This window comes from Triticum urartu, chromosome 7A (assembly GCF_056163025.1).
Source record: "Triticum urartu cultivar PI428250 chromosome 7A, HENAU_Tu73, whole genome shotgun sequence".
NCBI classification, from domain to species: domain Eukaryota; kingdom Viridiplantae; phylum Streptophyta; class Magnoliopsida; order Poales; family Poaceae; genus Triticum; species Triticum urartu.
In genome coordinates, this window is record NC_141879.1 from 750,044,505 (window position 1) to 750,059,554 (window position 15,050).

The 15,050-nt window shown below is 50.1% G+C and overlaps 1 protein-coding gene across 1 annotated transcript; it reads left to right on the forward strand.

Annotated features, from left to right (window-relative positions):
- The first annotated feature begins 925 nt into the window (after positions 1–925).
- Positions 926–2,573, forward strand: LOC147962785 (uncharacterized). Its single transcript, XM_087534308.1, has 3 exons — positions 926–1,069; positions 1,561–1,837; positions 1,918–2,573. Exons 1-3 carry the CDS (start codon positions 926–928, stop codon positions 2,571–2,573), a joined length of 1,077 nt encoding a protein of 358 aa, XP_087390434.1.
- Positions 2,574–15,050: the final 12,477 nt, after the last annotated feature.

The following is a 15,050-nucleotide window of genomic DNA, read 5'->3' on the forward strand; positions in this document are numbered from 1 at the left end:
CCGGACCTTGAGGTAGAACTTAATTCATTTGGCTTTCTTTTTACCCACTTTATTGATGATAATATTTGTCAGGATGATGCCGAAGCCAGCCATGCTGATGATGCAGAGGTAATTACTCTCTCTTCTGACTCGAACTTTCTGCCTTCACTGAAAATTTGTCAGGCAAACCGGAAAGTTAAATTTTCTCACCCTCTTGCTCACTTGGATCCCAAATTTCTTATGAAGACCCAACAGCACGAAGCGCGCCGCACAACTCGGCACAGCGGCCAGGTAGTTACCTCCGCCGGTTTACCGAACAGTCCGGTTCAGAGACGTCGTTCAGAGGTCTCTAATTTGCTTGTCAGTACTTGTCCTAAAGTGGGCTATTTTCGTCAACCGCTTAACCCATCTGACTCCGATTATCAGGTTACCTCCCACTCATCCTCTGGCGAGTCAACAGGTACCCAGCTGCCACCGCTTAAAACCGTGCTTGGGTAAGCTTGCACTTATCATAATATTCCTGGTATTGCATCTTGCAACATATATTGTTTTTGATTTTGCTACCCTTTTCAGGGCCAAACCGAGGTCGAGCAAGAAGGCTCGCCAGGATAAAGCGGCCGAAGAAGAAACTGCCCCTGAACCGGGCAACATCCCAGACGTTGGAGCAGCTATCCATGAAAACGTGCCCAATGACCCGCCAGCGCAGGATGAGGCTTTTATTACTGAAGAGAGGCCTGTTGATGCCTCTGGTCCTGCTGACCAGCCTAGAAGTCCCGTCCGGAATGAAAAATCCACAAGTCCATCCAAAGCTACTGGTAAACCGACAGCCACAGTGCAAACCGGTGATGCCCAGGATGATGAAGTTGTCATCACTGGTGTTGGTCATACCGAACCCAGCAATCCTGTCGCTTTGTCCAAACATACTGCCAAGGACGAATTTGCCGCAATGGGCAAGGGAAAGTGGAATGTCGATTTGGCGACCTATGCTGCACTGAGTGCTCAAGATCTTCATTCTGGTTATCTGAACCGGCTATATACCAGTCGCGATCATGAAGCTGGCCTAGTGAACATGATGAAGGAGAAATTTGAGGTAACTTTTATATGCCTCTTCCTGCTTGCATATCTTTTAGCCTTGCCGATTCTCCTAGCCCCCAAGGGCCGGTTTGTAATATTCTTTCAAATCGGGACTTGTGAAATATAAAACTGCATACTTCCGAATGTGCTGATGTAGCCCCCAAGGATCGGTTCAACTGAATGAAGTTAAACCGGGACTTATGAATATAAACCTGAATGCTTCGAATTTCACTGATGTAGCCCCCAAGGGTCGGTTCAACTTAATGTAGTTAAACCGGGATTTTTTAAGTAGCTGAATATAGCAATATCAGAACTTTATTTGAGCAAATAGCCATTAGCCCCCAAGTGCCAAGTTGAATACTCGTATTGAGCTTGGGACTTTGCAATCAGTTAATAGTTGCAGACCAAATAGGCATTAGCCCCCAAGTACCAAGTGCATAACTCGTTATGTGGTTGCTACTTCAATTTCTGTACCGTTTGTTAAACCATATAACTGTCTGAATGCAGGCTGAGCTGAAGACCAAAGAAAATCAACTCGCCGATCTTCAAGAGAACTTAAAATCCCAACAAGCTGAAACCTCCAAAGCAAAAGAGGAATTGACCAGCGCTTTAAGCGTCATGGAACAGCTGAAAGAGGGCTTCAAGAAAGATCGAGCGGATTGGGCCACTGAGAAAAACGCTTTGATCAAGAAGATTGAAACTGCTGAAGCTGCCCTTAAACCGGTGACAGATGAATTAACCAGCGTAAAGCGACAAGTGCATGCAACGACTGCCGCCATCTTTGGTAAGCGTCCTTTGACTTTTGTGATAATTTTGATCTTCCTATGATAGGTCCGGTTTATGAACTGTTCTATCATGTTGCAGGCACACGCATTAGCCACTTGGGGTCAGATGTTCGGATGAAACTGAAAGATGCCTACACATTAATCGAACAGCTGTATACTGGAGCGCAGCGGATTATCTCGACTGCGTCACATAACAATCCGGCACCCACGTTAATCCAAGATACTCTTAAGAGATTGTCAATGCTTCCCGCCCGGATTGAAGAGCTGAAAAAATCTGCTGCTCGAACCGGTGCCATCAATGCTTTAATCCGAGCAAAGGCATGGGTGCCAGACTTCGATCCTGTTGAAGCAGCTCAGGGCTATCCCAGTTTGAAGGAAGATGGTTCAGAGTTCAATGAAGATGATCTGAGAGCAATAAACCGGGCGGTGCGCCCTCTAGCTTGTCAATTGGTAGAAGAGGCAGATTTGACGCATTATCAAGCCCAATATAATAATCAGAACAAACGAGTGGCTGCACCAGTTCCCGAAGCGGAAAATCTAATCCCGCCAATCCATAAGCATACTTATGCTCCTGATATTGAACCGTCTTCACTGATCCATGATGAAGCTGTTTTTCAAGCTTTAATGGGAATCAACTGGACCACTGTTGACTTCCAGCCGCTGGGTAGAGCAGAAGAAGCTAAAGCGGCACATGACGACCCACGACCATCAGACCAAGGCGGTGATCAAGCTTGAACCAGAGATCGGTTTAATAGGCTGCCTTGCCAGAAAAAACAATGATCTTATTTGGGCACCATGTTGCCTTGTAATAGGATAGCCAACGTTTTTGCTTCTGAGATGCCTTCGTGCATCTGTGCTGTACTTTTGTTTGAAAGATCGAAACTGCCAATCTATATGCCCTGCAATCATAAGATCTTAAACTACCAGGGCGGTTGTACCGCCAGCCGGTTTATGAACTTCATATATATGCAAGGAGATTGACATATATGATCAAATTTTGTGATACAAAATACCTGCCATCATTGGGCACGAAGTAGGCTTAGCCAATCTTGAAGCGGCGGTTTGATAAACCTGCACCGTCATGGGAGAAAACAGCTCCTGTATATACAATGCCGGTTTACTATGTAAACCGTGCTTGGTTATAATAAATATTTTGTTACTCCAAAAAAGGATGTTAACAGTAAAAATCAAACCGAGTAAATAACCTCCGGTTTAAAAATGGACCGTGTTCCGCCAAATTGGCAGTTTGAACAGGTGGAAAACGTTGTCGGTTTAAGAACGCAACCAAGATAAAACACCAGTTTATCAAGAAAAAATATTGAAGCAAAGGCAATGATAAAACCGTTTGCAAAAAGAGAGGCTTTACTGAGCTGATCAGATGGCGTTACCATGGTCGGACACGACCAAGCTCCCAATATGTGTAGCTATGGTTCAAGTCAGCCAGGTCCCCAAATGAAACCGTGGCATTACGCCGATCAAGTGGCATAGCAATGGTTCGGGTTCGACCAAGCCCCCAAGTGATTCTATGGCCTTTAGGCCGATCAAGAGGTGTGACTGGTTCAGACTTGACCATGTCCCCAAGTGATCTGGTGGCTTTCGCCTATCAAAAGGTGTTGCATCGGTTCAGACATGACCGAGCCCCCTAGTGATATTTATAATTTTTCCAAGGGGTAAACCGGAGGCCGCTTTAAGACAGAACAACTGCATGTAACCACGCATGATGTAAAAGAACAGATACCCCGCTTTAGCTGAGGATCCGGTTTATTGTATTTATAATATATACATTGTCATAATATGTACATAAGCAGAGCCAATGGCTCAAGTATAATAAGGCCGAAGATGAGCTATGTTCCACGGCCTGTTGGTCTCCTCTTCTGATTTGCGTGAGTCTTTTCGCTCTCGAACATCGATTAGATAGTATGACCCGTTGTGCAGATTCTTGCTGACCACGAAAGGTCCCTCCCAAGGCGGGGATAACTTATGCATATCGGTTTGATCTTGAATGAGCCGAAGCACCAAATCTCCTTCTTGAAAGGTTCTGGTTCTGACTCGACGACTGTGATAGCGACGAAGATCCTATTGGTAAATCGCCGAGCAGGCAGATGCTATGTCTCGCTCTTCATCCAACCGGTCCAAAGCGTCTTGTCGAGCTGTCTCGTTGTCCGCTTCAACATAAGCCGCCACACGAGGTGAATCGTGACGGATATCGCTAGGGAGAACCACCTCCGCTCCATAGACCATGAGGAACGGCGTGTATCCTGTTGATCTGTTGGGTGTATTATTAATGCTCCATAATACGGATGGCAACTCTTCTACCCAACAACCCGGCGTCCTTTGCAAAGGAACCATAAGCCACGGTTTGATGCCTCTCAAGATCTCCTGATTAGCTCTTTCTGCTTGACCATTGGACTATGGGTGCGCCACTGATGAAACGTTAAGGCGGATATGCTCCCGCTCGCAAAACTCCTTCATGGCACCTTTGGACAAATTGGTACCATTATCTGTGATGATACTGTGTGGAAAGCCAAACCGGAAAATCACTTTTTTGATGAACTGAACCGCCGTGGCTGCATCACACCTGCTAACAGGCTCCGCCTCCACCCACTTTGTAAATTTATCAACCGCCACCAGGAGGTGGGTCTTCTTATCCTTGGACCTTTTGAAAGGCCCAACCATATCTAGCCCCCAAGTTGCAAACGGCCAAGTGATTGGAACCATCCTCAACTCTTGAGCCGGTACATGAGCACGTCTTGAGAACTTTTGGCAACCATCACATCGCCTGACCAGATCCTCCGCGTCAGCATGGGCAGTTAACCAATAGAAACCGTGGCGGAACGCTTTAGCCACCAAAGATTTTGAACCAGCGTGGTGACCAGAATCCCCTTTGTGGATCTCACGCAAAATTTCACAGCCTTCCTCAGGAGATACACAGCGTTGAAACGCTCCTGATACACTGCAATGGTGCAACTCGCCATTGATGATTGTCATGGATTTGGACTGCCGTATTATTTGTCTGGCCAGAGTCTCATCCTCTGGTAACTCGCCCCGGTTCATGTATGCTAGGTAAGGAAGTGTCCAATCCGGAATGACATGAAGAGCTGCCACCAATTGAGCCTCCGGATCAGGAACAGCCAAATCCGCTTCACCTGGGAGCTTGACCGACGGGTTGTGCAATACATCAAGGAAAACATTAGGCGGGACCGGTTTACGCTGGGAGCCCAACCGGCTCAGGGCGTCCGCTGCCTCATTCTTCCGATGGTCCACATGGTCCACCTGATAGCCCTTGAAGTGACCCGCAACAATATCCACCTCACGACGATAAGCAGCCATGAGTCGGTCTTTAGAATCCCAAGTGCCAGACACCTGTTGAGCCACTAGATCCGAGTCACCGAAGCACTTAACCCGGCTTAGATTCATCTCTTTAGCCATCCGGAAACCATGGAGCAAGGCTTCATACTCAGCTGCATTGTTAGTACAAGGGAACATTAAGCGGAGAACATAACAGAACTTGTCACCTCATGGGGAAGTTAATACGACTCCAGCCCCCGAGCCCTCCAATTGTCGTGATCCGTCAAAATGGATGGTCCAATATGTGTGATCCGGCTTTTCCTCAGGGGCCTGCAGCTCCGTCCAATCATTGATGAAATCTACAAGTGCTTGGGATTTCACCGCCGTCCGAGGCACGTTTTTAAACCTTGCGGCCCAAGCTCTATAGCCCACTTGGCAATCCGGCCCGTCGCTTCCCGGTTCTGGATGATATCACCCAAGGGGGCAGAACTGACCACTGTGATGGGATGCCCTAAGAAATACTGCTTCATCTTCCGGCTTGCCATAAAAACTCCATATACCAGCTTCTGCCAATGTGGATACCTTTGTTTGGATTCAATAAGCACCTCACTGATATAATAAACCGGACGTTGAACCGGATGCTCCTTGCCTGCCTCCTTGCGCTCCACCATGATAGCTACGCTGACCGTGCGAGCATTAGCAGCAACATACAGCAGCAATGGCTCCTTGTCAATGGGAGCGGCGAGCACGGGCGGATTGGCCAATTGCTGCTTTAAGTCCTCGAACGCCTGATCAGCAGCAGGACTCCAGACGAATTGATCCGTCTTTTTCAACATCTGATACAAGGGGATTGCTTTCTCACCAAGGCGGCTGATAAACCGGCTCAACGCGGCAATCCGGCCAGCCAATCGTTGAACGTCATTGATACACTTCGGTTTAACCAAGGAGGTGATGGCCGTAATCTTCTCCGGATTAGCCTCAATTCCCCTGTTGGACACTAGAAAACCCAACAACTTGCTTGCCGGTACACCGAAGACACACTTGGCCGGATTGAGCATCATCTTATACGTCCTCAGGTTATCAAAGGTCTCCTTCAAATCATCAACCAAAGTCTCCTTCTTCCTTGACTTAACCACAATATCATCCACATAGGCATGTACATTGCGGCCAATCTGCTTGTGAAGACAATTTTGCACACACCGTTGATAGGTTGCCTGGGCACTCTTGAGCCCAAAAGGCATAGACACATAGCAAAAGGCTCCAAAGGGAGTTATGAACGCTGTCTTCTCCTGGTCCTTAATTGCCATTTTGATCTGATGATAGCTGGAATATGCATCCAAAAAACTTAAATGCTCGCAACCCACCGTAGCATCAATAATTTGATCAATACGGGGAGGGCAAAAGGATCTGCTGGACAAGCTTTATTAAGATCAGTGTAATCCACACACATGCGCCAGGTGCCGTTTTTCTTAAGGACCAGCACCGGATTAGCAAGCCACTCAGGGTGGAAAACCTCAATGATGAAGCCAGCTGCTAGGAGCCTGGGCACTTCTTCTCCAATAGCCTTGCGCCTTTCTTCGTTGAACCGGCAGAGGAACTGTTTCACCGGTTTGTATTTGGGATCCACATTAAGAGTGTGCTCAGCGAGTCGCCTCGGTACACCTGGCATGTCAGAAGGCTTCCATGCAAAGATGTCCCGATTCTCACGGATGAACTCAATGAGCGTGCTTTCCTATTTCGGATCCAAATTGGCACTAATGCTGAACTGCTTGGACGAATCGCCAGGTACGAAGTCAACAAGCTTAGTCTCAGCTGCTGATGTGAACTTCAGGGCCGGATCATGTTCCATGGTAGGCTTCTTCAGAGGAGTCATATCCGCCGGATCAACATTGTCCTTGTAATACTTCAGCTCCTCGGTGGCACAAACCGACTCTGCGTAAGCCGCATCTCCTTCTTCGCATTCCAAAGCGACCTTACGGCTTCCGTGAACCGTTATAGTCCCCTTATGACCCGGCATCTTGAGCTGCAAGTACACATAACAGGGCCGTGCCATGAACTTGGCATAGGCCAGTCGCCCAAACAGGGCGTGATACGGGCTTTGGATTTTTACCACCTCAAACGTCAGCGTCTCTGATCTGGAATCATGATCATCTCCAAAGGCCACTTCCAGCGCTATCTTACCAACGGGGTATGCTGACTTGCCAGGTACCACACCATGGAAAACTGTATTTGACGGTCGGAGATCTTTATCTGTTAGCCCCATACGACGGAAGGTCTCATAGTATAGGATGTTAATACTGCTACCCCCATCCATGAGTACCTTGGTGAACTTATAACCTCCCACCTGAGGCGCCACCACCAAAGCCAGTTGACCCGGATTGTCAACCCGGGGAGGGTGATCCTCTCTACTCCATATGATTGGCTGCTCTGACCAGCATAGATATCGTGGCACGGCCGGTTCAACAGAATCAACTGCCCGCTTCTGGACCTTCCGGTCTCGCTTGTCCAAGCTAGTGGTGAATACGTGATATTGCCCACTATTCAATTGCTTCGGGTTGCTCTGGTAACCCAACTGCTGCTGTTGCTGATTGTAACCACCCTGGTTATTCTGATTATTCTGATTGTTATGTCCGCCCGGATTACCATTAAATCCTGAACCGGAATTTCCTCCACCGTAACCCGGCCCGGATCCACCGCCGGAGCTGGGATCATACCGGAAAGCATTAGAACTCTTGAACTCCTGCATAATGTAGCAATCCTTCCAAAGGTGGTTTGCTGGCACCTCCTTCGTCCCATGCTTTGGACAGGGCTGGTTCAATAGGTAATTCAAGCGGTCCGGATTAGGACTAGGCGCTCCACTGCGGTTCTGCGATTTACCCTTGCGTCGCTGGTCCTTGTCCTGCGCATTAGTATTAGCCACAAAGTCCATGTTGCCATCCGCTTTACGCTTGCCTCCGCCGCCATTACCTGCTGAGTGATGTTGCTGACCCTTGGAGTTGTCGTTCTTCTTTCCCTTCCCTGTCTTTTCATCATCAGACTCGGGATCCTTGGTACTATCAGAATTAGCATACTTTACCAAAGCGGCCATGAGAGTCCCCATGTCAGTGCAATGGCGCTTCATCCGTCCTAACTTCAACTTTAGGGGTCCAAACCGGCAATTTCCTTCCAAGGTTATGACTGCGGTGTCAGCGTTGATGCGGTCTGATGAATGCAGAACTTGTGAGACCCGGCGTACCCAATGAGTAGTTGATTCTCCTTCCTCCTGGACACAGGCAGCTAAATCCACTATCGACATAGGCTGCTTACATGTGTCTTTGAAGTTATTGATGAACCGGGCCCATAACTGGGCCCATGAACTGATAGAATTGGGCGGCAAGCTCTTCAACCAGGTACGTGCCGTCCCTTCAAGCATCATGGTGAAATACTTTGCACACGCCGCATCATCTACATCAAGCATCTCCATGGCCATCTCATAGCTCTCCACCCATGTCTCTGGAGGTTGATCTGACGTATAGTTCGGTACCTTGCGCGGGCCCTTGAAATCCTTAGGCAGGCGCACATTGCGTAAAGCGGGGACAAGGCAAGGTACCCCCAATGCGCTAGAAGTAAGCCCAGGCTCAACCGAAGTGGTCGGACGAACCGGCGTAAGCTGACGAGCTTGATGATGTGCCGCTAACTCGGCTTCCCTGCGTGCTCGGGCCCGGTCCACCACCTCCTGGGCATTGTCGACACCACCAGCCGGATTGTTGCCACGGGGCGCTCCATGCCGTGCATTACTTGACATAGCTGGTTCCTCCATATGCCTGCTATAACTCCTGCTTGGACGTGGGGTAGAATGAATCCGGTCGCGGCTGTATGAATACACTTCCTCTTGGACCAAAGCCGTCCTAAGGAGCTCCTTGACCCGGCGCGTCTCTATCGCCTGCAATGAATCACCTTCAACTGGAATAGCCTCCAACCGTGCCGCAGCCGCAACGAGGTTATCCAGCGGATTGGAGTAGTGACCCGGAGGTGTGGGCACAGCCTGCGGTACACCAGTATTATGACGAGGCAGATCTATTAAACGGGGCTGGACCGGCGCGCCTGTTCCAGCTGCCTCCGCCCGGTTTATCACCGGCGGTTCACTGGTTCCCGCTCCAGGGGTGTTGAAGAGGTCCCTTGCTTCGAAAACTGAAGGCAAACGAGATCGGTATTTCCTCCTCATGACTTCCTGTGATGCATTCTGGTCCAGCATGAGCTTGTAAGCTTGCGCATCCAAAGCGGCCCGCTCCGCAGTCATCCTGACCTCTTCAGCTGCTAAATCCGCTTTGGCCTGAGTGATCTGCTCCCTCACCTTTGCAATTTCCGCGTTGTGAGCGTCTTGATCCGTCGGGTTAGCCTCTGCCATGAGCGCAGCCAACGCATCGAACAGATCGGACAAAACTTGAGCCGGCGGGCGCACAGAGCCTCCTGCCCCGGCAGCCGTTGCCGCTGCTGAACCGGAAACCATCGCCGCGGCAGTCGATGAATTCAGCGCTGCTTGTGTACCGGCCATGAATATTCCAACCCGGTTGGGCAGATCAGAGGGGTCCGAAATACTGTCGCCATCAGAACAGCCCCCAATCCGGCCATCTTGTAGCTGATACAAAGACTCAGTTTCTCCGGTCGACTCGTCGCCAGAGTAAACGACGGTTTCGCCGCCAGATCCTAATCCATCCTCATAACTTCCTCCATGGATGACTCCCACGAAGGCACGTTTCACGGCTGGCTTAACCCGGGCAGGTCGCGCACGCTAAGCTGTCTCGACGAGGTCGGTGCAGGTGTCCAGCTCAGGGCCCGGTTCACCGATCTTGCCAATGAAAACGTGTATGCCACCAAAGGGGGCCCGGTACCCGTACTCAATCGAGCCGGCCTCGGGGCCCTAGCCTGCATCGTCGATGTAAATCTTGCCGCGACGACTCTTGGTCATCCGGCCCATAGCGTATCCCTCGAGTCCTTCGAAGCGGCCCTCCAAGAACTTGAAACCATCGTGCGATAGCCCCACGGTGGGCGCCAACTGTCGTGGTTTTGTCACGGCAGATGTCCTAGGAAAAGAACTTAGTCGTGGAGCCATCGCAACGGGTTAACTCGAAGGGGTTAAAGCGGACACAGGGACACAGAGGGTTTATACTAGTTCGGCCCCTTCGATGAAGGTAAAAGCCTACGTCTAGTTGTGATGGAATTGATGGGGTTTCGATGACTAGGGAGTAAACAAGCTTTGCCTAAGTCTCGAGTTGTGGTTGTCCGTCTTTGAACCGCTATCGGGTCGTCCCCTTATATACACGGGTGACGCCCGTCGGTTCACAGAGTCCCAATCTCCGGTTCATACTCGTATCCGGATTGGTCTCTCCTTATTCCTAACTTACAATACAAGTTTACATACAAGCCGGTTTACAGCTACAAGTGTTGAACCGACTATGGCCTTGGGCCCTTATCTAGCTTCTTGGGCTTTAACACTCTTGAACTACTGATGAAGTTAACCCGGCCCAGGTAGGCCGATTTACGTTCAGTAGTAATATCCCCAACAATATGGAAAAAATCGATTGTTAAATGCTTACCAATCGCAAGCTCTTCGTTAACGTTGAGATGTCGTCCGGCCAAAATATCTCCATCTTCGTCCCGGATCGTCATCCAACGAGACAGATGCGAGTAGATCAAGCCATTGATACATCGCCCCGCCTCCCTATCATCTTGAAAACGCACATACCATTTCGTAGGACGCAAAAAGTCCCAATCCCGATCTGTCGTCGAGGGATCTCGACGGGAAGGCGGGGAAGGGAGTAGATCAGGCGCCGCCACAGAAACCACCACGAGCGCCGGCTGCAATTCATCAGGAAGTGGCGGATCCGACGACAACCGCAGATGCGGCGGCGGCGGAAGCTCCTCCCCGCAAGGCAGGTCTGCCGTGCGGCGCGGCGGTGGGGAACACCCCCTCCCGTTGGCCCCCAATCCATCCCCATCGGCCGTCGAGAGGGGCGGCGCACCTCGTTGCCGCAAAAAAAAAGTGCGCTTCGTATCACGCAGCGCCGCCGCCGACCTACATAGCCTGTACGGCCCCGTCAAGTCGTGTGGTGACCTACATGCTAAGGACTGGTTTGGTAGACCAAGTGATGATTGAGTTCACAAACGAACCCGGAGAGAAAGCGTGTGGTTTGATGATGGCCATCTGCCAATCATCGACTATGGTGATGGCAGATGGCACCGATCAAGGTTCCTTGGAGCTTAACTGCCACTCCTCGGCATACGTGCCCCTACATTGCTACATATCCTGTGTACATTCGTACGCATGTCAGCCGACCGACACATGCTCGCCGGCGGCCACCAGGCCTGATGTGGTCACTCCGGCGCCTCCAACCAACATTTCGAGTCCGTCTAGCATACGTACGTCGACCAAAAGCAGGCAAGGTGCTATGTACGTCGAAAATTCAGCACGGCACCAAAAGCCAGACCACATGACCTACACGTAGGTTCATGCATGACTACCAAATAAGGCTGTCCGCGGAACATGGGGTCCAATCGTGGTCGCCAAGCTAGACACAGCCGCTGCCTAAAACAAAAAAGCTATTGTTCCTCTACCTACCTCCCGCCCGGCGCCGTCGCCGGTCCATCTTGTCTCTAGTGGCCTAAGGGCATCTCCAGCCAGCCCCAAGAAGCCTCCCCAAGCCATTTTTTAGGCGCCGGCGGACAAAAAATGGCCCAGTCAAGCACCCAGAGACCTAATTTTCGCCGGTTTTGACGATATTTACGGCCGGCGCTATCACCCCAGACCCAGCCCCCCGGGGGGCAGCTGGGGACGCCGGCAGTTGCTTTTTCAACGCACAGGCCCACTGCCAGCCCCTCTCTCCCTCGTCTCTCTTCTCTTTCCTCTCTTTTCTCTCTCCTCTCTCCTCTCCCTTTCCTTTCACACCTACCGCACACAGCGCGCATGCCCGGGGCGGCGCTTGCGCTCGCGCGGTCAAAGCCGCCTCCCCCGTAGCTCCGGCGGCCCAAATCCTGCGGGGTCCGAGGCGGTGGCCGGAGACACGACCTCGGTGAGCTCCGGCGAGTCCTAAGTGCCTAGCATGCAGTGCTGCCTGCTCCGCGTCGCCGTCCGGCCTCCTCCACTCCGCCCCGCGCCGGCCCTGCTCCGCGTCGCCGTCCGGCCTCCTTCGCTCCGCCCCGCGCCGGCCCTGCTCCGCGTCGCCGTCCGGCCTCCTCCGCTCCGCCCCGCGCCGGCCCTGCTCCGCGTCGCCGTCCGGCCTCCTCCGCTCCGCGCCGGCCCCGCTCGCCGCCTCGCGCCTGCCGGTTTCCCGCTCGCCGGTTGGTCGGCTGCCGCCTGGGGCACCCAGACCGCACTGCCGCTGCCGCCTGGGGCACCCAGACCGCGCTGCCGCTGCCGCCTCAGTTGCCTGGACTGCGCCGGGCCGGCTCCGCCTCGCCTCGAGCTCGCCATCGGCCTTGCTCCGCCCCCCGCCTCGTGCCTGCACCCCGCGCACGCCGGCTGCACGGCTCGGCACGTAGAACCTCACGTGGATGCGCTCGAAGACCCCCGTCGAGAGCGCCGACGCCGTGAGCCTGTCCGGGAACGCGTTGAGCAGCGTCGCCGTCAGCCGCGGCGCCTTCCCCCCGCGGGCCTTGCGCCTGGCCAGCTCCCTCGCCAGCGCGTGGTAGTGCTCCGCCGGCCCGCCGCGCTCCAGGAAGAGGTCCACGCCGTGCAGGGATACGTGCGTGGGGGGCGGAACGAGTGGATATTTTTTGGATCGCAGGCAAAAAAATTCGCCGGCAGCCCCCCAAGGGGCGATAAAAATGCCTCCTGGGGGGCCGAACGGCTGGAGATGCCCTAAGGGCCATGGAGACATGGTGGACCCCGGCCCTTGTCAGCGAAAGGGATCATGCTTTGTGTGCATGTGTTTTTTGTGAGATTGTTTAGAATTTATGTCCTTTCAAGAAGGCGAGGCGGTGGGGCTCTCAGAATATGGAATAAGATTCTCCCCGTCTAGCCTCATTTTTTATGAGGCATCTAACTTCGTCGGTGGGCGTGTGGAAATGTGTCTCCGGCAGATCTCGCGGGATTTGGTCGGTGTTGGTTTTTGGTGAATCTACTTGGATCCAGTCTCTATTCGTCTTTGTTCATGTGTTTATAGGTCGTATCATTTCGTTCTATACGTCTCTTCCTCAATAACAGTTGATGTTTTGGCGTGCTGGTCCTGGGGGGTCTTACCACAATGTTGCGGGGGAGCAGACCGACTTTCCAACTGTCTACTACAACATGTTTGGCCCGGCTAAGATGTGGGAGGGATGATGACAGCGCCGCACCTTTTGCTCGCTCCAGTTCTTATATTCATCGATAGATTATCTAAGGACATGAATGTAAATTATGTTATTTCTTTGTTCTTTGTGTTGTGATGGCATGATGAATAGATTGAACGTTTCTCAAAAAAGAAAAGAACGTGCGAGCCACCCTGTAGTTGGATGGTTAGGAGGACAGTGATATACCATCCCACTAGGGTTTATGTCTTAGACTTGACAGTAGTGTTCGCATTTTTCTGGATTTATTTTAGACATTTCAACGCTGTGTGTTCAATGGGACGAGACGTTACCATCGGTTCCGTCCCTCGAATATGCCCATAGGAATAGCGTGTTCATAGATGCGTTTATAGAGATGAGTATATATATAGGACGGCCATTTGGGACACCTAGGTGTCCAGGCTCCTTGCCTTTCCACCACTGGATCGCATTTAGATGCGTGCTGTTGTAGTGGGTATATTGTTAACGGGTTATTCCATTGAAAATTGTGGATCAAATTAATTGTGACATAATTACTAATTGAATGCCATAAATATGACCCGCACGCACCATGCATGGCAAATTGCATGTAGATAGACGTAATAGGAGAGAGAAATTATAAATTAATGTGTCATGATTAATTGTCTGATATTACTTGCCATGTTTCATACTCATTAAAAATATAGGAAAAACTATTTGTAGTTAGTACGGTATGCAAGTTTCGTATTCTGACTCAATTACCAACACGTACACAAGCGTATCTTGAGTATGTGTATATTTTTATTGGATAAATACCTGAGTATGTGCATATTTTGAGTATGTGTACACATAAATATTTTCGTTAGATATAATACGCAACACCTACATACCTAAAATATATATGTATACGCGAAATTGAAAGTACTCAATATAATTTTAGGTATGCGCATACTCATCGTATTTTTCTATAACTACATACCCCGACGTGAAATGCATGAGTACATACCCCAAAAATACGTAGGTATTATATCTACTACTTTTGAAATACATAGTCGCAAATAATTGGGTATGATACCCAACAATTAGTATCGCAGTCTAATAATATATACCCAACACATATATACATTTCAGCGCACATTTTTTAGTACATAAAATACATTAGGTATGTGTATTATTTCATTAGGTATAGTACCAACACCAACATGTACATATGTTGATTAGAAAGAATATCCATCAACTGGTGTCGCGGTTTAATAATATGAACACATGGGTATTAGGTATGTGTGTACCAACAAATGTTTTTATTATGTAAAAATAAATTGCGAACACGTACATGTACGTATCTTAGGTTCAAGTAGACAAGAATAATATGAAATTCAACCGAACTAATGTTGCTATTTAATTTATTCTAACTTATACGGTACGTGCTAGATGGAAAGTGTCACCAGAATGCAAGTAAACTAGGGGGAAAAAAATCAAACGCTTAAATGTTATCTCATATATGGATAGTCTTGCATGGAATAAATTAGGAAACAATTCAACAATGATGGATGTCACTTATATCCAAATATATTAATGGATTGACCCGAACAAGGTGCCCAGACACCTAGGTGCCCCAGTTAATTTAATCCCATTGTGCTACGTCTGTATTGTGTAGAATAA